The sequence below is a fragment of the Prunus mume genome, linkage group LG7, assembly GCF_029339155.1.
Source record: "Prunus mume cultivar Tortuosa linkage group LG7, ASM2933915v1, whole genome shotgun sequence".
Lineage (NCBI taxonomy): Eukaryota > Viridiplantae > Streptophyta > Magnoliopsida > Rosales > Rosaceae > Prunus > Prunus mume.
This window is the reverse complement of record NC_142704.1, coordinates 17,597,725-17,620,129: the sequence shown is the minus strand read 5'-3', so window position 1 is coordinate 17,620,129 and position 22,405 is coordinate 17,597,725. Positions and strand designations below refer to the sequence as shown.

Here is a 22,405-nt window from a genome sequence, read left to right as displayed (position 1 = left end):
AATATGAGAACTGCCGTCAAATTCAAGTATAAACCAAAACTTACTAAAATGTTTTTTATCAATACTGCTGGCGACATTTATCAAGAACAATATAAAACCTTTTGTTTCCCATATCCTGGAACTAGTCATTGTAGTTGCATAAATATGACAATACAATGTTAACAGCGAGTAACTGCTAGCTTTATTAGCATGGATTGAATCCTCGACACCACGGTAAAAATCATAGTCTAGCATTTCGGAGTTGGTTCTTCAGCAAAGGCTGGATATATTCCCAATAGCCATCGGGCACAACTGATTCATTAAGAGGATCCTTCCATGCCTCAGCATAAAGATTCGGGTAAACATCACCATCATAGCGGCCAAGAACTGAGCCAAGATAGTGATCAGTATAATTAAATGCATCAACAAGGGCAATGGCATTGGGACGGAGCTGCAATAAGTCAAGATACAGTTATCAGACGACAGCTACTTTAATGAATGAACAAGTAGACCTTCAAGAAAAGTTTGATGGGGCAAACCTTGGAATATAGAGATCTAAGTTGCTCATTGGCGAGCGAAGCTTGCTCGGCCGTGATGCTGCCAGTGGAGAGGAAATCACCCAAATGTTTATGAATAATATACAAAGCATATATGTTGCAGAGGTTCTGAAGCTGTTCTTTCACTCCCTTCCCTGGAATGTCTTGTTGGAGTTTCTCAATGAACCTATCATGAAAGAAAAGCTTCATATCATGATTAAGTGGAAAACTTAATAACAGCTATCTAAATTAGTAATTGGAGGTACAGAAATAATCTTCAACAAAGGTAACTCAGAGAGGAGGTCAAACCCAAAGCATAGATTCCAAAACTTTATTCAAATGACATTATAAAGAGGAAGAAACCTACTTGGAGACGACAATCAATTGGCAATGAGCAACTGCTGCCTCAGCTAAATTAGACGAGAGTTCCGCAAAGCCTGAAGAATTGGAAATGCATCAAAATCATCAGAATCGCACAGCATGATGCATGAATAAAAATAACCAAGCAGCTTCATATAACTGAACAGTTAATGTTACATGAACTAAATTAACTAAAAAATCTAACTGAGGTGCCAAAAAGATTAAAAAAATGATTCTACAATGTCTCAAGTATTCCCTTAAGATTATAGGCGAGAAGTTCTTCTGTTACTCATTAAAAGAAAGACAAAAACAGAAAATTCAGAAAAGAAAAAAACTACAGACCTTCTTCTTGATTTGAAAACTTGCTAAGGTCTTGAGCACAGGCAATCGACATCCTAATCGCCCTTGCTTCAAATGCCTCAAGTATCACACTGGGTTTCAACCAATCTTCAACTGCATGACATTGAAAATACAGACTAAACAACTAAGGCATGAAAGGACCAACCCACGTAAGTGTAAATGCATATTAATCAAGCACAAATTGTCCCTTCACATAGTATAAAATTTATCCTTGTGCTTCATGATGTGAAAGAGGTAACAAAAGCATGTAGATTAAGAATACTTATACTCAACCTTTCTGAACATTACAACGACATTGGATCAAACGTTCCGCACGGCCCATATAAGATGTGGTTCCCACAGGCTTTTTACCAGATGGCAGCTGAGAAACAGTCTTCATGAGAAACCTTGCAACCTAAAAAAACATTTGAGAAATAATTCAGCACACAAAATATAAATACTGAAGGCAGTACTAGGCTCCTACCATGAACATACAAAATAGGAGCTATGGTTCATTAAAACCTACTGCCCACAAATTCAAGATGTAAAACAAACAAATATATACAATTTGCGAGCACATTTTCCTACGCTTTTAGGCCACAGTAGAACAGGCATGGCAAAAGTCAGAGACAAATTATTGAGTAAAGTCAAAAGCAGCTCTTAAAGTATAGTAGTACAGGCATGGAATAACCCAGAAGGCAAGGTAAAGGGTCCAGTCAAAAGCAAGTAAAACAAGGCTTCGTAATCCATTGACCTGTAGAAGTAGAACAACATTGTCTCCTTCATATGTACATGCAGGGACATAAACAGCAAATAACTCAGGAAGCCCACTGTTAGTTAAATAACCATGCCCACCACATAATTTCCGACATTCTTCAATGGCATCCTGTCAAAAAAAGAAATTATATGAGAGAGAGAGAGAGAGAGAGAGAGAGAGAGTTTCTGTCAATGGGACGGGAAGTATATGTTTGCTGTCACCCAAAAGCTTCATGGGCCTCAAAGAGAAAGGTAAAACATAGAAGAATAAAGAGCAGCAATAATATCCTACAGCAGTTGCAGAAGTAGTCAGTGACTTCAGACCCGCAGTGCATGCATGAGCTTCAGGCAATGTGGCGAAATCATTTGCTTGCAACTTTTGTGTTACATCCGTATATAGCCATTTCAACCACTCACCAACAAATCTGAAAGCATAGGCGGAAGCCAGCAAAGGGAAGAGCCTACTTTGTTGAGTCTTGTAATCAATCACCTGGAACAAAACACGAACCAAAATACAACACATCTTCAGAACAAAATCATGCAGAGGATAACAAACTTAATGAGGCAATGTTCCATCAGATACCTGTGTCTCAACACCACCATTTTCTGAACCAAATTGTCGACGAACAGCACTATACCTAGTAGCAATACATACTGCCCGTGATAGAGCAGTAGAAGCATCAGATACAATTGTTTGCCGCACATAAACCATTGTTCCATAAAGTAGCTGTCGTGGAACATTGGATTGGACATATTTTCCTTCTCTTGTAACTTGTGCGACCCTGGCACATTTGAGAAGAAAATGAGAATAGCCATCCTTTCTACCTCTTTGAATAAGAAATATGAGCACTCGAGCACAACGATCCTATCTATCATCAAGTACAATGCATACAAAGTGGATACCTCATCAACATTTGATCTCTTGGTATGCGGACATTATCAAATCTCAGGACACCATTGTCCATGGAGTTGTATGCTCCATTTCCAAATTTCATGCCGATATCACCAACTGTTATGCCTGGAAGAGGTAAGTGATCATCCAAGCTCCGAAGTTGGACAATGAAACCTAAAACAAGAGAATTGGTTCTATAAATTAAATCAATAGACCATTCACTTCACGATAGAAGTTCCAAACAATGTACACTTGGTCGTTACCATTTACTCCATGGTCTTTTCCATCAGTAATAAGACGGGCAAAAGCAACAGCATGTGTAGCAGCTTTTCCCAAACCACCAGGCCACCACTATTCACAACCAATAAGGAGAAAAATAAATGCCTAAACTAGATATTTCAATCAACAAAAAATATAACCACCACATTATGGTTGAAAATATCTAGATCAAAATGACACTAAGCACAATTCCCATCACAAGCTTGTTATCATTGATACTAAAATTTCACTCAAAAGATAAAAAATCAGAAGAAAACAAAAAAGCAACATTATTAAAATTACTCACTTTGCTTGAAGTGAGTGTAGGACTATTAAGAACAAACTCATCAGTCTTCGGATCAAAAGTTGCAGTGGTCTCAAGCCCTTGAACATTGGAGCCATGACCAAGTTCAGTCTGTGCATAGCAACCAATAATTTGCATCTTATATGCCAACGGCAACCACTTCTTTTGCTGCTCCTCAGTACCAGATCCTTTAATAAAAGGCACAAACATTCCCTGAAGAGAAAATTAACATATTAACTAAAAAAATACAAACATTTCAAATATTCGAAGCCTACAAAAACATGCAGAATACTTATCATAAAAGGAAGTGGGAAAATCGTAGTTAAAAAAAATAATATCAAACAGGATATTGAAATATAGACAAATTAGAATGGCACAAAAAGGGAGAATTGGAGCTTACCCAGTGAAGATCCGTATATGCTGGTTGATCAACATAATGCCTAAACCAGGATGCTTCTTCTTCTGTAACAATGGTAGCATAATTTGCATTATTAAAGCAAATGAAAAATGGTATAGAAAAATATAAAAACAGTAACAGTAATGATAATAATAACAACAAAAATAACAATAAATCTACGAAACAAGATCTCCCAGATGGAGACACACCAGAAAGTCGAAGCTCATTGATCCGTTTCCATCCATGAGCTGCTTTTCTCAATGTGTTTTTGAACAACTCCTTTCTAGTCATCATAGTTCTATTATCCTTTCTTAATACCTAAACAGTAACACAGAAAATATAATTACAGTCAAATTTAAAATTTAAAAATTTAAAAATAAAAAAAACACACAAGCGAAAAGTAAGAATATGGATAAAAGAACAAAAAATCCAATTGCTTTCCGTGCCTAAGTTTTTAAAGAACGAAATTTTCAAACAATCGTAATGAAACAACTTTTCAACAACTGATCATCTGCAAAGCAATCACTCATTCGAAAAAGTACTGGTAAGTAAATAATTTTGAACGGTTAATTCAGTAAAACAAAAATTCAGCTCGCAAACTAAAAATTAACTACTAAAATGTGAAACCAAAATTCTGAGGCTTTCAAACATTTTCTCGGAAACCAAACAGATCAAATGAGAACTAATTACCGGATCGCTAGCTACGAGGCGAGCAATTCGATCGGAGATTTGCAAGGCGTCGCGAGAACCGACCCAGACGACCTTCATCTGATCCACATCGAACTGCGCCTTGCTCCGCTCGTGCGCTAAATGATCAACGCCCTCCATTTTCAGAGAAAGCAAAAGCCCCAGCAAACAAAGACTATGGGAATTGAAAACTTGAGAAGCTACGAACAGTCAGCTTCGTGCTCTCTCTGGTTTTGTAAGAGAGAAAGAAGTGGTTGGGATACTGGGATCGATATGTATCTCCCTGAGTTTTATAAATGGCATCTAAATCTATATAATTTATTATTTTGTTTTTAATACAGAAGCGGAAAAGGAGGGTCTCTTGATAAGCTTAACATTTGTCGCTGTGCATCCCAATGTTCATGTTCGAAATTTGACCACTTCCTTTTCGGATCCGTGCCAATACATGATTACATGACTTTTCGGATTTTCTTTTTTTTCTTTTTTTCTTCTCAATAAAAAGAGAAAAACCACAAAAAGGATTTTTTACCTTCTATTTTTCTTCCTAGAGGAATCATCCCATCGTACGAATAAACCAGGTTATCTTCTCCGTACTATTTCATACTAGGCTTTTGTCTTCTTTGTGTTTTGTAAGATGATGAATGCTAGCAACCCTCTCTCTAATTTTCTCATTTAAATTTTTTTCTTTTTTTGTTTGACATGTGTCATTTTTCTTACACTTAAAACAATGTCATTAATATATTATACAAGCTAACTTTTATTTTCCAAGTTTACCCTTATTAAATGTATTCAATTTATCCAAAAAAAATTCACAATTTTCTTACCATCTTATTATTATATTTTTTCTAACGTCAAATTTTTTTTAAAAAAAGAAAATATATGCTTTTAAGAGGAAATGTCCCTTTTTTTTTGGGAGTTTTACTAAAACACCCAATGGGGGTTGAAATTATAAAAAAACTCAAACACTATTTAAACATATAAACACACCCAAAACCCATCATTACACACACTCAAAACTCATTTATAAACACACCCAAAAAGTTAACTTTGGGGTTGATTTTGGGTGTGTTTCTATGTTTAAATAGTGCTTGGGTTTTTTTATAAATACATGTCTAGGATTGGGTTTATTTATAAATTTGTATTTTTTTTTAAAATAACACAAAGGGTTTACATAGAAAAAAAAGAGTCCTTTGTGTTTTTTTAAAAAGGGACATTTCCTCTTTTTTGAAAAAAGCAAACATTTTCTTTAAAAAAATAATTGACGTTTTAAAAAAATTAATAAGATGGTAAGAAAGTTTTGAATTTTTTTTGGATAAATTGAATACATTTAATAAGGGTAAACTTGGAAAGCAAAAGTTAACTTGTATAATATATTAGCGTGGTGATTTTTCCACTCCAATTTTATCAACTTACACTCCATTTTATCACTAAAAAAGGAGTGTAAATGGATAAAATTGGAGTGGAAAAATCATTACCTATATATTAATGACATTGTTTTAAGTGTAAGAAGAATGACACATGTCAAACAAAAAAGGGAGAATGTTCAAAGGGGAAGATTAGAGAAAAGATTGCTAGCATTCTCATTGCAAGATTTATCTCACCCTTAGTTGTTCTAGGGTCTCCCTACCAACCTTTTTTATTGGATCTTTGTAGATCTATCTTTTTTAACCTATGTTTGTGTTGTCCTTGCAGTTTTTGGAGTTAATAAGGTGGATCTCCATCAAATCTCTTGGTTGAGGGGTGGAGCCATTAATTTTGTGGATCTACTATCAATTGGTTTTTGGGTTTGACAGACGTCGTGATCATGTGTCCTAGTGGAAGTTTATATAAAATTGATAGTGAGATTTGATATTCCACTTATAAGTGTTTTATATCCCCAACACCCAAACTAGTAGAGAGCTCTCATATGTCATATAATCTTCTTGCATAACCAAATGCAGTAATTTTTTGAATTCCTCTTATAACCTTCAGTTCTTAGTGAGTTGGGTCTTCAAGATGTACAATTGTTTTTGCTCATTATCTTGCAATAGTTATGTTTATTACGTGTATCTTTCTATTGTTTGCAAGATACGTTTGTGGGGCTATGTTATTGTATTGCATTAATGAAATTGTTGCTGCTACCAAAAGAATTCCAATTATTTAAAACTGGGGGTATCACTTAAGGCAATACATTTCATTACTAATATAATTTATTTATTTTGTGATACATGCGATATTGGAGAGGGGAAAATCGAATTTAAGACCTCGAGTTCAAAGATAAATACTTTTAACCACTTGAGCTACGAAACCCCTTAAACTAATTGAAATATTTTAATGAATCTGCACTGTGTCATGAAACCTGTCAGTTGCTTAATCTTGAGTCTGTAAGAAAACATAAGTCTGATGGTAATAATTTCTTGCATATAGGTCTAGTTCAAGTGGCAGTCAAACCACTAACCATATTAGGATTACAAGCCTCAATCCTTCTCTGCTTACGTGATGCCAGATTCACCAAGTTCAGTGATAGTACTCTAGGAGTCATTGAGTCTAGTCTGTGTAATGGTCCGGTTCACTTCGATTGTTACCCAGATTTCACTGTAAGTCTTAGGTGTGAAAAAAAATATTATGAATAAAACTTAAAATGAAGTGGAGTTGGTTATAGGTGTGAAAAGCTTGCCAAACTTCTCAATCAAATCTAAGGAATTGACTGAAATTTGGTCCAAATTATTATTATGCTGATGAAATGCTTTGACAACATACTCTATGGCCTTGTGTTGAATCTTCTCAAATTACAACAATTGTTTTGTTTATCAAAATCGTGAGATATGTTTAAAGTCGCTAGTAGGGATGGGCATCTTAAACCAAAATACTGAAACCGTACCCTAACCGCACCGCACTCGATTTCATACCGTTTCATTTGGTATCGGTAGATATTCGATATCAGATCGCACCATACCAATCGAGTATGGTATGGTAGCGATATCAAGATTTTGATATCGGTCAATACCGCACTGCACCGAATAGTACTCTACTCAAATATAATTTTTTTTTTTCATTCTCTCGCTCTCTGTCTCTCGCTTGCCTTTCAATTTCTCAAACACTTTTGTCATTTATGTTTGGATTGTGATTGTTTTTTTGTAAGCCATAAGGCATAAGTTAACTCTTTCCGGTTTGTAAGCCATAATGCATGAGTTTTAACCATTTATATTTGATGAATATGTTGATGGATAAATATTGATTTGGTTGATTTGGATATTGAATATGTTGATTAGGATTTGGATATTGAATATGTTAATGGATATTGAATATTTAATATGTTGATGGATATTGAATATGTTGAATCTTTGAATTTGTAACTTAGGCATCACTTATTTTGGTGTTGAATATTGAATTAGTTCATTTTTTAGTTGTATCGTTTTGGTACCAAAATGGTACCGATACCGTACCGATACCGATTTGGCTCAAGATGCAGTACCATTTTTGCAAAGTATAATACCGCACCATACCGATTCAAATTTTCGGTATCGGTAGCGGTACGGGCTTAATATCGTACCGTACCGTACCGTGTCCACCCCTAGTCACTAGTACAACTTGTTATTTCCTCAACAGAAAAATATAAAACAAAAGTTACGTACATCTTATTTTAAATACAGAAGAAAAATTGTATATGGTTATGACTGAGAAATGCAGAAAGTTTTTCTTTTGAATTTACCAAATAATAATAAAATTGACCAAATGTGCCCTTTTTCAGTTTTAATCTTGTCCTGGTCGTCAGTACGTAAACGTTCACATATGAAACTTTGAAGGGTGGAAAAGTTCTCTCTCAGTCAAACACGACGTAAGAATTTGCTAGCAAGTTGCGTGTTGGCAATTTAAACTTGGACTGTTGTATCAATAACTATTTAATTGTAGTGGCATTAAGTTTAAATTTCTTGAATCGATATGCATGACAGTCATTGATACTTTTTATTTAATTGTTATTGTCTTCATTTGAATGCGAGATATATTTATGATGAACTCGATACTTAATTATTCCCGGCTGATTGTGATGGCGTAAATCTTTGTAACTTGGAACTCAAGGTTGGACCTTGTTCCGTGACCCGGTTTGCTTCTTTTTGTTATTTTTTACTTTTGGTCGATACCTGTTTTGCTGACACAAGCGAGGAAGCAAAATATGACTCGAACAAAGTTTGTTTAGAAGTGCACCGGCCGAATAGGCCAAAGATGACGTAATTGAAAGGGAAGCACCGTTGGGGTTGGGGTGTTAAGATCACCTTAGTGCCACTCACTAGCTTCTTCTTCTTCTTCTTCTTCTTCTTTTTATACGAAGCAAAACAACTAACAAAGACGAGACTCTCCCAAAAAGTTCCAAATAGAAAGAGATTACAACCGGAAAAGGGAGGCTACACTCCCATAATTTCAAAGGTGAAAGGGTATGCCCAAGCAAAGCTAAAGCGTCAGCAACTGAGTTAACTTCTCTAAAAATATGACCATACGTGAGAAGCAAGATCTCTCGCACGAGCTGAGGTGATACACCAAGGAGCAGAGCAACGCTTCAAAACTGAGTCAATCACAAGTTTGAAGTCCCCCTCAACCATGATCTTACGCCAACCCTTAGGAGCAACATAGGCCAAACCATCTCTAATGTCCATACACTGTAATCGAGACATCACCAATCTTCTTCGCCCCAGCCAGAAGAACTCCAGCATTCTCATCTCTAATCGCAAAGCTAACCGCAGCTTAGTTGTTCTTGATGGAGCCTTCAAAATTGATTAGTATGGTTAGGGGTTGACTGTTTTTTAGCATTTTAATAAGGAATCAGATAATCTTGTTTAGCATAGCAGCGACCACTATTTTCTTACACATATTGCCAAGATGCTATAGCGATTTGAACTTGAGACTACTAGTCTGCAGTGTTTTACCATAAATTCTAAATTATTATTGTAATGAAATTTAATAATTAATAAGAAGGGTTAAGTAAACAAATATATAAACAAAATAAAATTAAAAAAGTAACCTAAACATAAGAAAGAAACAAACCTATCCCACCGTACAACCCCACCCCATCTCAGGTCTCCCAATCCCTGCTCTCATTACCAGGCACCCACCCCATCCCCATCCCAACTCTCTCTCTCTCTCTCTCTCGCACGCACTCAATACCAAACCCAACCGCAAGCCATAAGAACAGTCGTATGAACCTGCTACCTTTCTTGGCGACTATGGCTATGGCGCAAGCGGCGTTCTTGACAAAGAGGCTATCAGCTTCGGAGGAAGCCCCATCCCAACCCCACCTTCTGCTTCCGTCACTTTCCCGTGAAAAAACCCAAAAATCTCCTTGGATATTTTCCTTCCTTCCAAACAGAGCTTACCACGCCATGATCATCATCAAGCCAATTGCAATCAAATCAAGACCGGAACGTTGATTCGCCGGACAAAGTAGACGCCGCAGCAATGGATACAATGCGAAAGTCAGAGAGGTTCTGCTCTGCAAGCCAATTCGTTCATCAATGATCTCTCAGTTTCTCTCTCTCTCGCTAGTCTTTAGAAAAAGTCCATCATCTTCGTCATCGTTTCAGGGATCTAAAATTTTATATTTTCAGGTGGACTGGAGAATTTGGACTCGGCCGCGAACCAATTCGAACGAGATTCTATTCTTTCCGAAGGATATGTGTTGTCATTTTAGAAAGTTATTAGGGGCCTTATGGGAATATGAAATGTTCATTAAAGGACCGGTTAATGTTTTTTTCAAAGCAGCTTTGAGAAGCAGGTCTTGGGCTGCTTTGAGAATCTGCCGCCAATGACCTGAGTTTTTAAAATAAGTCAGCTTTCTTGGTTTTACCAAACGGGTTGGAACACAAAATTTTTATTAAAAGCTGATTTTTTATTAATCGCAGCAACCCCAAACGCTACCTAATACGATTCTAAGAAAAGCCACTTGGCCACATGAGCCCATTGAAGGCTTAAGCTTCCAGGAAGCTTTTAACCCTTAATTACCAAGCATTAAGTGTAAACCCCAAAAAAAAAAAAAAAAAAAAGAAAAATTGAAACAAGAACCATTGTTCCAGACGAGATGAGAAATTGGCACTTTGGAATTAATTTACAATGATGTTCCAGAAAAATTGTACACTAAACAGTGTATAATCAGTGGCAATATAAGAATTTTGATGAGAAACCAAACCACACCTTTTCTTGTTAGAGCATGAGATATGCATTTCTTCATAAGACTGCAACCTTTTTCGAATTCAACTCCGTTCTTCACGAAGCACTTCCTCTGCTGCCTACACCCGCTGGTGCCATTAAGTTACGAGCCATGAAGCAGGCTCACAACTTCAAGCTTGCATAGCTCAGGCATGCTTCTGAACCATAATTTGTACAGCTTCATTGAATTAGAATTTCTCATGTCATTAGGCATTTGACCATGTAATCAGAAAACTAGCTAGAACATGCACCAAACTTCCTCATCGACTCTATAATGTCTGCAATAGTTGACCCTGCTGTCCCAACAAATCCAAGGGAAGCACAACTGCAAACAGTTTGCTCTATGTATAGAAGAACATCAGGTAGTCCTGGAGGACAATCCTTCTCAATCTGACCAGTGCCATCATGTTTCTTTGGAACAGTCCCAAACTTCAAGCCATGACCTGCATCCACGATTCTTTTAGCAGTTTGTATTATCAACTCATCTCTTTCTTTCAGGAAAAACAGTTTAAACTGACGTGAATCTCTAACCAATTCCCCCAAGTAACTTCCTGTCCAATTATTTTTAGGAAGATCGGTCATCACGAAAATATGAATAGGACGAGGGCCTTGCATCAAAGCATCCACTGTTTGTTTGAACTTCAGAAAAGTAGCCTTCCAATGGTTCTTGAACTGCCCATCTAGCAATCTGAGCTGTGCACAAAGAAAAGGAGCCTTTATGGTACCATAAGCAAACTTCTTCCCTGCGCTCAGAATTTCAGGGGCAAATGGAAGAAACTCAATCTTCTCAATCAGAGTTTTTATCCCTTGATCTCTTGGAGCATCATGAATATCAATGTATAGCTCCGAACCTTTGTAAGGAAGAGTGAAAAGGCTCCCAAATGCCAGTACAGTAGCTGATTCAGCTTCAGAACCAGGTCCAAGAGTATTATATACATCTCGGCGTTTCCTAACATATGAAATTTTCTTTTTCTTCTTGAGTTGTTCATCAGGTTGGAAAGAATCCAATGCCCCATCCTCATTACCACTTTGGTATGTCCAAACAGTAGTTCTGCAGTCTTCATTAACAGCATATAAACACTTTACATCACCATTGAGCCCAGATAGTAGAGATCCACATTGCTTAAGTCTTTCAAGCAAAGAGGCATGCTTATCCAACTCATTGTAGCAAGCAACATCTACTTTCACATTGCACCATAAGGATATAAAAACCCTGAAATCTATGACTCGAACTAAAGAAGAAGAAACTAATGATGATATATCAACAATGTCAGCCATGGAAACATACCTACAACAAGAGAGAAAGATAGTTGTATTGTGAATATAAAAAATATCGAAATAAATTTGGAACCAATGAATAAATATCACAAGTGTACATCAAGTGAGTTTGATAAGACACATTTGGTACCATTAACATGGAAATCAAAACAAACCCAATAAACCAACATGCCAATCCTACCAAAAAAGAAAAATCCAACACATTCCCAGCATCATTTTACAAACCGAACAATGGGTCAAGCAAAAACAAGTTGGGGCCATTAACATGAAAACTAAAACAAACCAATCCAACCCACATTCCAATTTCACCAAAATTCAACACCTTTACCCCAAATAGACCAACAAAACGAGAAACGGAGGAAACCGATATACCTCCCACTCCGAATGAGCTCAACGATATGATCCCAGACCGAAATTCGGATCTCATTGGCACTCAAAACCCGAAACTTGGGGCAACTACCGAGAGCAACAGCATGGTGATCGAGAACCGGAGGGGCAACCAAGGTCCGGTTCAAAATGGCGGCCATCAAAACGGCGTTCTTGAACTCGGAAAGCTGGTTGCTGAAGCCACTGTGGGGAGCGTACCAGAGGAACTTTTCTCCTCCAAGGGAGGGGCATTTTGGGGAATCGGAAATTGAGGTCTTGTTAGAGAGGAGAGAGTTGGGAGTGAGAGAGAAGATGTAGGAGAAGAAGAAGAGAAGGGAAAAGAGGAGAGTGAGGTAGATGAGTGGGGACCTGTATGAAGGTTGTTTTCTGGTGGGCCATGGTCTCGCCGTGGGTCTGTTTCTGGTGAGGAGGTTCATGGCTGCCTCTCTGTGTCTTCGCTACTGCTACTACGAATCCGGAGATTTGAAGTTTTGGGACTTCCGGTAGGAGGAAATGGATCTGGCGGCTTTGGCCCATCTGGGTTGAATTGTAATCTCTCTTGTGTTTTGGGTCGGGTTGTCTGGGTTGTGATGAATCGGATGAAAACTTTTTATGATTATAAATTATAATCCAAATTAGGGGTGGTAATTTTTTGATGACACTGGGGACAAAAAGCCCCAAACAAAACCTACACTAACCCAACCGTTTTATATTTGCCCTGCCAATACAGCTCGTTCGTTTCTAATACCGGTCAACTTAAATCCGCTACATTCGTGTCTGGCTGAGTCGTGTTATCCTGTCATTAAAAAAAAAAATTACCACCGTAATCAGGACCCGACAACCCGTTAACAAAATGAAATACATTGATTAGTACATTTGATTAGAAGTAATCAGATCAAAGTAAGATGTATAATAATTGAAGTGATTTCCTGTTTTCTAGGTCTAGTAGTAGAATCAATGGTTTTATGTCCGGGATAGTTGTAATAACCTTCTGAGTTACCAATTTTCTTTTCTGAAAAATGGAAAGAAGGAAATAAAAATAAAAATGAACAAAGGAGACCTTCATTTCAATGCAATGCAACCCCAAAAACAATCGTGTACCTTTCTGAAAATGCAGAAATTCAAATTTATTCATATTACGGTGAATAGCTATTCTACAAGTACGGTGGTTGCTCGACTTTAGAATGTCTACATGATCGACACTGGGAGGACAAAAACCAAACAATTCTAGACACCAACACAAGATGTCAAAGATTTAAATAATTTGGGCAAGAGATGGTACAGCCTAAAACCTAAGACCAAATTATAGATTATAACTATTATTAAAAAAACATTATTAAGGTTATTCCATAATGAGATGCAACTCAAACCCAAACCAGAATGCACATTTCTAGCCTTGTATTAACATTAACCTGTAAAATTCCAAGGCATGTCTAACCACTAAACTGCATGGATGGGACTACCACCTGAATTCATGCCAGAACTTCCCGAGCCTGGATTTGCATGGAAAGCCGACTGCCTAGATGACCCTTCAACCAGCTTTAGCGTAAGCGAGGAGGGGCCAGAATGACCTATAGGCTCTCCTAAGCTCAGTTTTGACATGCCTACTAGCTCATCAACATTAATCGGGCTCTTTGAATGTACTGCTGTTGGCTTGAGAACCTCGTGTTTATCCTGCTTAGTGGGCTCGGTACTGTATCCAGGCCACAATGGAAAAGGAACTGGGAAAGGTGAGAAATATGCAGGATATATCATTGGGTAAAATGACTGTGAGCTATCAGGCTGTGGAGGGGCAGGTTCTCCATCTGAGTTGGTAGAATCCATTGATTCACATTCTTCATCCAAAGCTGGAGGAGCGGGCAATGGGTTGTTGCTTTGACTTTCAGCTTGTAGATGGTTGCCAGGTAAGAAGTCTAGTGGTTCCATTGGAGCCTCAACTGACTGTAGAAAAATTATCAATAAACCATACATAAGTCAAGAAAGATAAAAACAGAACCTAATTAGAGATCTCAAGTAGGAATCATGCAGTCAAGATTAAATATGGCCCTAGTTTATCACCAGACAAATACTGCATTCAAGACCAAGAGGTTCAAGACAGAAGTGAAAGTTATAAAATGAAAGAAAATGAGAGAAAGAAGGACCGGTATGTTAAATTTTTACACATGCAGAGGACATGAATTTTTAACCAACAAGATTAAATAGCCAACACAAACTTGAGAGCACATCATACAGTGTACCGTAGGATGCAAAGAAACTCAATGTGGTGAAATTTTCATGTTGCGTGCCTGTATGTAAAAAAATGTGCATACTGGTTATGCAAGGACGGAAAAGATACTTACATCATCTGCTACAATATCAAACAGGCTGGAACGCCGTTTTCTCCTCGATACATTAGTCTGCCTAATGAAATATTTCTGAGCATGGCTAGCTACTTGAGTAGGTGTTCTTGATATGACGTAATTGCGAGCAATCCCACGCCAGTCACCTTTGCCAAGCTTCTGCAGTCCGAGTAAAAACATCCTATGTTCCTCTTCAGTCCATGGAGTGCCTACAGGGAAAAAATGAGAAACTAGAATCTGTTAATACAAATAGAAAAACTTAGTAGAACTCCTTGTATCATGATCCTTAGGTTCTCTTCGAGAATTCTATTGTAGATAATGAGATCAATGTAACTACTAATCAACAAATCCAGTGTGATAAATAGATCATATACGCCAAATAAAAAATAAATAGTAAATAAACAACCATAAGATCCCGAAATCCCTGGAAAAGTTATTGCAGTACATCTGAAAACTGACAACGGTTATATTTGCATTTCAAGTGACCTCTCGTACCGATGAGGGTTACCTATGGGATGGTCTAAACCAGGCATCCTTACTAAATGAAATCTAAAATACCTAATACAATGAGGTCCAATGCTTACATCCCTTAAGCTTCATCACCTTAAATTTAACCACTAAACTCCTGGGCCTATCTTTTATGGTAGCACACTTGTAGTTGGGACAAATTTACTCTTTTAAACCTTCTATTTATGCAAAACATTGTTTTCGATTAAACCTCTGCAGCCTAATTAGCAGAAGGCATGTTGTTGCTTTGGTGTTCTTGTTGCAGATGTTTGTTCATTTTCTTCCTTTACAGTTTACACTTCATTTGGAATCTGATCCATTTTTCCATTTCGTTATTAACTACTAAAATACCATCAATTGAAAATCAAAATTCAGATATGCTAATTATGCAAACACTCCAAATAGCACCCAAAAAAAGTTCAATTTAGCTAATCACTCAACTTCAAATAATTATAAATCGGACATATCAAGTAAGAATCAACACATAAACGCACATACCCCAAAATGAAAAACTTCAAAATTAGACAATGAAAAAAAAAAAGCAAAACAATTGAAAGATTTAAGATTAGGAAAGGGGAAAAAGAAAAGGCTGAACCTTTTTTCCGTTCACGGCTCGAAGACGATCCGGGCACGAAGTCCTCAGAGGCATACCCGTCGGCAGCGCCGGTGTGATCGTTGGTGGTGTCGCCGGGAGAACCCGGATTATTCGGGTGGAGACCCGAACTCGACCCGGCATAGTGGGAGAGATTGCCCATACTAGCGCTCTTCCTGATGGAGCCATCGGTCAAGCGAACGCCGAAGAGCTTGACCCCTCGGTTGGGGCACGTCCGAGAGTTGTGGCCATTGTGGCTGCAATGCGAGCACCTCCGAGTCATTGATAACACGAAAATGAATCGGATCGGGCGAGTTGGGTTGGTCGGATCAGAGGATCCGAATCACATGATCCGAGACAAGGAAAAAGGTGTGTTGGGTTTGGCTGTGCGTGAGAATTGGGAGTTGGGTTTGTTGTTGATTTGTGGTTTGGCTTCGAAAATTCTTTGTTGCTTCTACTTCTTCTCTTTCGGACCCTCGAGTTTCGTAGAGCAGAAGAGAGAGAGAGAGAGAGAGAGAGAGAGAGAGAAGACAAAGACAAAGAACAAGTAGGAGATGTTTGAGTAGAACACTATCCATATATCGTGGCGTGGATAAAGAGGAGAGACTATTCGGTCTTTCGCAGGATGGTTTTGGAAGAAAATTATTTGATTTTTTATTGGCCGGTTTTTGTTTGGTCAAACATTTTTTGGATGACTATGTGTGGGATATTTTACTGTCATTTTTTATTTCTTTCGGGATAATATCAAATTGGAGTTTTTATTTTATTATATATATATATTTAAACATTTTCACTCAAGTTGGGTGGCAAATTTGATACAACTTAATAGCATGACTAGAATTTCGACAAAAATGAGAAAATAGGCATGATACATCGTGACTCGGTTGTCACAAGTCATTCCGTCTTGTAGGTCTACACAAGAACAGCTTGAAGAAATTTTTATGTTTTCTGTGTCATTGTTTACGGATTTTGAGTGAGTTGAAAATTTTGGTGCCTCACCCGACTTGAGATAGTATATGAGGCTAAAATTGTAGATAAGTTTCTTGTCACTTGTTTGACACATCAACATGAATAGTTTTGAAGGCATCTCTTTATCTATTGATGACCTGCAATTTATTTTACATTTGTCCTTATAGTAGGTGTTCGGTAGTTCATATTGTGGCAGCAGTTGGCACTTGATTCTTGTGTAGTATAAGAGACCATAAATTGGAATATCCAAGTTCATGAAATATAGTGTTTGGACGTTTATAAAACAAAATTAGGGTAATGTTCATCCTCATTCAAAGTATGTGTTTGAACAAGGAAAGATAATAATTTTAACAATAGAATTCAGTTTTTAACTGTGAGGCTTTTTATTTTAACATGACAATTGTTTGTGAAAATTTCTCACAGGAGAATATTCGTGTGTAGATTATTCACCCTTCGAGTTTCCTTCTCTTTCTTCCTCAATTCCTGCGAAACAAATAAGAGTAAAGTACCACACCTGAAGGATGTTGGACAAAGGCCCTCCGATGCCTAAGTTAGTTCAATTATAAAATATATTGTAAAACTGAGTTTTCTCATTATGAATTAATCATTACATGAAAGGCTTTTATATAGCCAATGATCAGAAGCATAAACAATAACTAAAAAGATTCATTCTAACAAGCCTAACTAATTAAGCTAATCCAAGCCTATTTAGTTGCAACTATCACGTGCTATTTGTAACTGAGTTTGTCCATGTGTATGACAGTTGGGCCTATGATCCAATGGTTTGGATCGCTCAAGAGCTAGAGGAGCAGAAGGCTGAGCATGAGTGGAAATATGACGAACCACAATAGCATTACTAGTAACCAACTCGCGAAATAAGTGATAATCCAGTTTGACATGCTTTGTGCAAGGATGAAACACAGGATTCCAAGCCAAGGCAAGAGCACTTTGATTATCACACCACATTAGTGGTTTCATATGAAGATAAAAGTGCAAGTCACGAAATAATTGGCAAAGCTAGATGAGTTCAGCAGACGTGTGAGCAAGAGAACGATATTCGACTTCGGTGGAGTCAAGGATTGAAATATCGGCCGATACACCGATATATCGATATTTTGAATTGTCGACACCGATATTGGGGGGTAAGGTCATATCTTCCCCGATATCGACGATATATCCCCGATAAGTGCGATATCCCCGATATTTTGCCGATATTCCCGATATTTTCTGATACCCATAACAAAACCCAAAAAAATTCAAAAGTTTTGAAGCAAATTGAAACTGAAAAGATTTTTTGGAGGTATATGTGCAGTGATTAGATATATGTGTGAAGGCTTTTGGCAATATTCAATTCAAAAGATGTTTTGGAGTATGCATCAAAAGAATATAGACTATGCATCAAAAGAATATGGACCTAGTACTAACTCAAATGAATCTTATGATGGCTATGGTTATGTCATGTCTGATTATAGTGGAACTAGATATGGAGCTCAAGATGATAAAACAGATTATGGACCTACTAGTTGGGTTAATTATAACTATCCCGTATATGAGATGACAGTAGGGAGCTCAAGAGAGACATATGTGCACCATGTTCAAACATGGCTTACAAACTACTCGGGTTACATGACTTGGTATGATTATTGTTCGAATCTAGATGGTTGTTCCACATTGTTTGAACCTCATAGGAGCTCTTCATTTATGTAGTTGGACACTCATCTAAATTGTAATCCAATGTTCAAATAAACTATGGATTTATGCATGGTTTATTCATTCTAATCAACTTTTTATTTTCAAACTTTTCATTAACGCGTATTACATACCACTTATATTTCATCATATATATATATATATATATATTATTATTAGTAAATTTTGAGTTTTATTTGTTCAATACATTCATTGACAATGTACATAACATCTATGAAAGTTTTACACCAAAATTATGTGTTTCAATGTCTATATCTGTCATTTTTGTTGATTTTTTCCCGATACCCAAAACGATAACGATATATCCCTCGAAATATCTGTAAATTGGAGGCCCGATATTATCTACACGGCCGATATTTTAATCCTTGAGTGGAGTTACGGGCAACAATAGGATGCTTCTTAGAGGACCAGGAGATCAAGTTATGACCAAAGAAAACGCAAAAGCCACTGGTAGAGCGACGATCAAATGGGCCACTAGCCCAGTCAGCATCACAAAATGCTTGAAGAGTAGGTGTGCTAGGCTTAAAAAGCAACCTTTGATCAATGGTACCTTTAAGATATCATAATAAAAGCTTGGTAGCTTGAAATGAGGGAGGTGAGGAGAATGCATAAACTGACAAAGTTGCCCCACAATGAAAGATATGTCTGGCCGAGTCCAAGTAATACACTGTAATACACCCACAATGGACGGATAAAAGGTGGGATCAGGAAGAAGGTCCTCACTGTGATCCAATTTAACAAAACCAATACACGGCTTGGCACCAACCATATCATGCTTGAGCAAAAGATCATTGTAATAACTCGAAAAAAAATTAAAAGTGGACTTTCATATTTTAGTGAAAAACAATAATGATAATAATATTATGGTGAAGAATAAATATGCGTATTTTATCAAGTGATTTTGGACTGAGATTATTGGATTAAGTGTGTTTAATTTCAAGTTTGACAAAAATGCCCTTACGTAACATTTTGTGAATTTTTCGAAGGACATTTAAGAAATTGAGGTGAGACCATTATGATTCTTAGGTAGTACATTAGTAGTCGACTCAACGAATACGTAGGAAATCATTTCTGAATTTTGGGCCAAAATGACCAAAATACCCTTATAGGCGGCAAAAAGAAAAAGAAAAAGAAAAAGAAAAAGAAAAATGAGAATCTGAAACGTGGAGGACATCAACCCACCCTCCTCCCATTCTTCCCCCCTTGCCTCAAGCATTCAAATCCACCATTTATGAAAGGATGAGTCACCTATTCTAAATTGACCATGAATTTATTCTCTTCCTCCCCATTCATTGTATCATCACTCTCTTCTAAATTGATGACTCAACTAGCCTAAGACGCCTAAGACTCTTCAATCATGAATTTATTGTTTTCCTCATCATTCATTGTATCATCACTCTCTTCATCATTCACAGTATTTTCATCCTCATTCTTCTTTTGTTCCTCTTCAAAATCTAAAATTCGTCACTTCCTTGGAGCAGCCGAGAACTCAAATATAGAAAGCTCAAATGAGAAAACTTCCTTCATAAAAGTTGTTCATTTACGTGATTCCTATGACATGATTCAATTTCATCTCAATCTGACTTGTACAGACTCCGAAAAATTGGTATGATCACAGTAAGTTTACCATTTCCTGATTTCACAGTAGTATGCTTGGTTTCAATATGTTTCTGTGATTTCCTATACTCAAATTACTTTGGTTCCTTCATCAAAATTGTTTGAAATTCTGTCTATTATAATTGGTATGAACAAAACTTGTTCATTGATTATATTGAATTTCTTATTATAGATGTGTACTTTCTCTCAAATAGCTTGTTACTTTTCATTCCATTGATCAAATTAGTCACTATGATCTCAAGTAAATGATTCTTTGAAGGTATGAAGCTCATCTTCATATTATCTCTTTGAGTGCTAGTTGTAAATCAAGTGTCGGTTAGAATGCCTCAATAACATATATCTCTTTCAAAGTGTGTTTCTGTGAAGTTCTAGATTATTTAGATGTGATTTTGTACCAATTTCATTCTGGGATTTTGTTACATCAAAATTGATATCTTAAGGGTTATTTCAAAGTTGGTTTTGTGCCATTTGAATTTAAACTGATTTTTTTTTTTTTTTTTGTTGTGAAATTTCAAAGTGGAGACTATGCTGTTGGAATTGTTCTGATTCTATCGCATGGCCTGTTTTGAATACGTGTTTGAAAACTTCATGAACTTGGATTTTCATGAAATTTTAGTATGTTTTACTTTCACGTATTTTCTTCAAATATGGAATGTTTTATCCAATTTGGTTGTAAATTGAAATTTTGGTGAGTTTTCAAAATAAAGTGTACAAACTTTAAAAAAAGAACATTCTACAGCCTAATCTGTTTTGGTTTCTATTTTGACATGCTTCCTTAACCCTAATTTCCATCAAATTTTGACATTTTTAATTTATCTAAGTCTAATTGTGATCTGAAAATTTTTATGTTATTTTTATTTAAACTCAATATTTAGTGAATTTTCAAAGTTAATGCGTTCCAACCTAAATGTTTAGTAAAATTGAAGTTTTTGTTTTAAATTTTCTTTACGAGTATAGAGCCGAACCACCTGATTTTAAACATCCCAAAGAGTAGAACAATTATAGGAGGGGAATAAATTGGTTTTTCCTTGACGCTTGGTTCTATGCTTGCTTGGACGTGAGGTTAAGACAGTAGCGATCGGGTCGAACAACTTGTCAAGCGTATTATGGGGCTTTAGGTCTATGTGTGCTAGTAGGACACTCAAACATGTTTCCTTATTTCCAGTGAATTTTAATCAGTAAATTATCTTAATTAGGTGTTCTACTTGCGTACATTCGAGGACGAACCCGCACAAGGTTAAGCTAGCTGGACATGAGGTAGGGTTTCCTGACTTCCCGATAATAATGCCATGTTACTTTTAATATGGGTGCTTATATAATACTATAAATATGAATATTATTGTTGCTTTACTTGGTGAATATTATTATTGATGTTTCTCCATGGATAGTATTTGACGTTGGGTGAATATTATTATTCATGTGATTAAGCCTGAAATATTATTGTTATTATTTGTATTATTATTCCACACAGATAAATAATGTTTGCACTGCATTACATATGCATCATAAATACAGTTGTGTTGGGTCTGTGTGTAGTTTAAGGTATATCTAAGGGGTGGGAGAAGGCTTTAGATTTATCTGAGTAAAAACAATGTGGAATATATTCAGGTGATTGGAGCATGACTTGAATATATTGCGGTAATGGGAGCAGGATTTAAGAAGAAGTTTGAGGAAGCGGGTTTCAACTAAGCTGCTGGGCTTTTGTTGTTGATTTGTGTAATTAATAATTGTAAGTAGTCAACCGTTTGATAAAAATCTTAGTGTATATTTAACTACGGCTACTGTGACTCTGATTTTGTGTTGTTAAGTAAATTTGTATTATTTATGGTTCTATTTCTCATCATATTATGATTGTAGGATTTTATTCTTATGACTATGGTATGACTCACACCATGATTCGGGAATATTCCTTATTTTCTAATCGGGTTGGTTTGAGAAAAAAACATAGAAGTAGCGGAACGGTGAGCTTACTATCCTAAAAAATAGTTCAATGAACCAAGATCCTTAACATGAAATAATTTGTCGAGATGAGAAATAAGTGCATAACAATCAAAGACAAAGCTACCGATGATAATGATGTCATCAACATAAACAAGAACCACAGTAAGAGATGATGAAGCCTTGATAAACATGGAGGGATCATATGCAGAAGAGACAAAACCTAAGCCAAGCAAGTTATGAAATAACTCCTCATACCAAGCCCTTAGAGCCTGTTTTAAACCATAGAGAGAGAGAGAGAGAGAGAGAGAGAGAGAGAGAGAGAGAGAGCGATTTAGCTTGTAGACATAAGCAGGAAAGGAGGAATCAATAAACCCAGGGGGTTGTTGCATATACACAGATTC

General features: G+C 36.7%; 3 protein-coding genes and 1 long non-coding RNA gene across 5 annotated transcripts; 1 reads left to right on the top strand and 3 right to left on the bottom strand.

Moving 5' to 3' along the window:
- Positions 1 to 40: 40 nt before the first annotated feature.
- Positions 41 to 5,138, bottom strand: ACX1 (acyl-CoA oxidase 1). The gene is made up of 14 exons (XM_008240215.2): positions 4,512 to 5,138; positions 4,031 to 4,139; positions 3,825 to 3,886; positions 3,428 to 3,637; positions 3,126 to 3,213; positions 2,874 to 3,036; positions 2,554 to 2,752; positions 2,263 to 2,460; positions 1,969 to 2,100; positions 1,509 to 1,629; positions 1,218 to 1,328; positions 883 to 952; positions 519 to 702; positions 41 to 430 (listed from the first exon to the last, which is right to left on the bottom strand). The coding sequence occupies exons 1-14, from the start codon at positions 4,647 to 4,649 to the stop codon at positions 221 to 223; spliced, it is 1,995 nt and encodes a 664-aa protein (XP_008238437.2). The 5' UTR covers positions 4,650 to 5,138; the 3' UTR covers positions 41 to 220.
- A 5,420-nt stretch (positions 5,139 to 10,558) lies between these two features.
- LOC103337062 (O-fucosyltransferase family protein) lies at positions 10,559 to 12,850 on the bottom strand. Its single transcript, XM_008240212.2, has 2 exons — positions 12,336 to 12,850; positions 10,559 to 11,973 (listed from the first exon to the last, which is right to left on the bottom strand). Exons 1-2 carry the CDS (start codon positions 12,764 to 12,766, stop codon positions 10,920 to 10,922), a joined length of 1,485 nt encoding a protein of 494 aa, XP_008238434.2. The 5' UTR covers positions 12,767 to 12,850; the 3' UTR covers positions 10,559 to 10,919.
- Positions 12,851 to 12,975: 125 nt separating this feature from the next.
- On the bottom strand, positions 12,976 to 16,328 carry LOC103337064 (myb-like transcription factor family protein). Of its 2 annotated transcripts, XM_008240214.3 has the most exons (4): positions 15,771 to 16,319; positions 14,669 to 14,877; positions 13,796 to 14,270; positions 12,976 to 13,125 (listed from the first exon to the last, which is right to left on the bottom strand). In XM_008240214.3, exons 1-4 carry the CDS (start codon positions 16,048 to 16,050, stop codon positions 13,121 to 13,123), a joined length of 969 nt encoding a protein of 322 aa, XP_008238436.1. In that variant the 5' UTR covers positions 16,051 to 16,319; the 3' UTR covers positions 12,976 to 13,120. The 2 variants fall into 2 exon arrangements, with proteins under 2 accessions (XP_008238436.1, XP_008238435.1); XM_008240213.3 differs by lacking the exon at positions 12,976 to 13,125 and having other exon boundaries at positions 13,432 to 14,270; positions 15,771 to 16,328.
- Positions 16,329 to 19,382: 3,054 nt separating this feature from the next.
- On the top strand, positions 19,383 to 21,896 carry LOC148915632 (uncharacterized). The gene is made up of 2 exons (XR_016122169.1): positions 19,383 to 21,320; positions 21,672 to 21,896. It is a non-coding gene; the product is annotated as an uncharacterized LOC148915632 (long non-coding RNA).
- Positions 21,897 to 22,405: the final 509 nt, after the last annotated feature.

Bases quoted from the DNA above. Each gene is read 5' to 3' on its own strand.
- ACX1 (XM_008240215.2), bottom strand. From the start codon at position 4,649: ATGGAGGGCGTTGATCATTTAGCGCACGAGCGGAGCAAGGCGCAGTTC. The intron at 3,037-3,125 runs GTAACGACCAAG...CTCTTGTTTTAG, and splicing joins AAAAGACCATGGAGTAAATG to GTTTCATTGTCCAACTTCGG. The intron at 703-882 runs GTAGGTTTCTTC...CTTTCATGATAG, and splicing joins CAATTGATTGTCGTCTCCAA to GTTCATTGAGAAACTCCAAC.
- LOC103337062 (XM_008240212.2), bottom strand. From the start codon at position 12,766: ATGAACCTCCTCACCAGAAACAGACCCACGGCGAGACCATGGCCCACC. The intron at 11,974-12,335 runs GTATATCGGTTT...CTCTTGTTGTAG, and splicing joins GAGCTCATTCGGAGTGGGAG to GTATGTTTCCATGGCTGACA.
- LOC103337064 (XM_008240213.3), bottom strand. From the start codon at position 16,050: ATGACTCGGAGGTGCTCGCATTGCAGCCACAATGGCCACAACTCTCGG. The intron at 14,878-15,770 runs GTTCAGCCTTTT...TTTTCCCTGTAG, and splicing joins GAGCCGTGAACGGAAAAAAG to GCACTCCATGGACTGAAGAG. The intron at 14,271-14,668 runs GTAAGTATCTTT...ATTTTTCTACAG, and splicing joins TTGATATTGTAGCAGATGAT to TCAGTTGAGGCTCCAATGGA.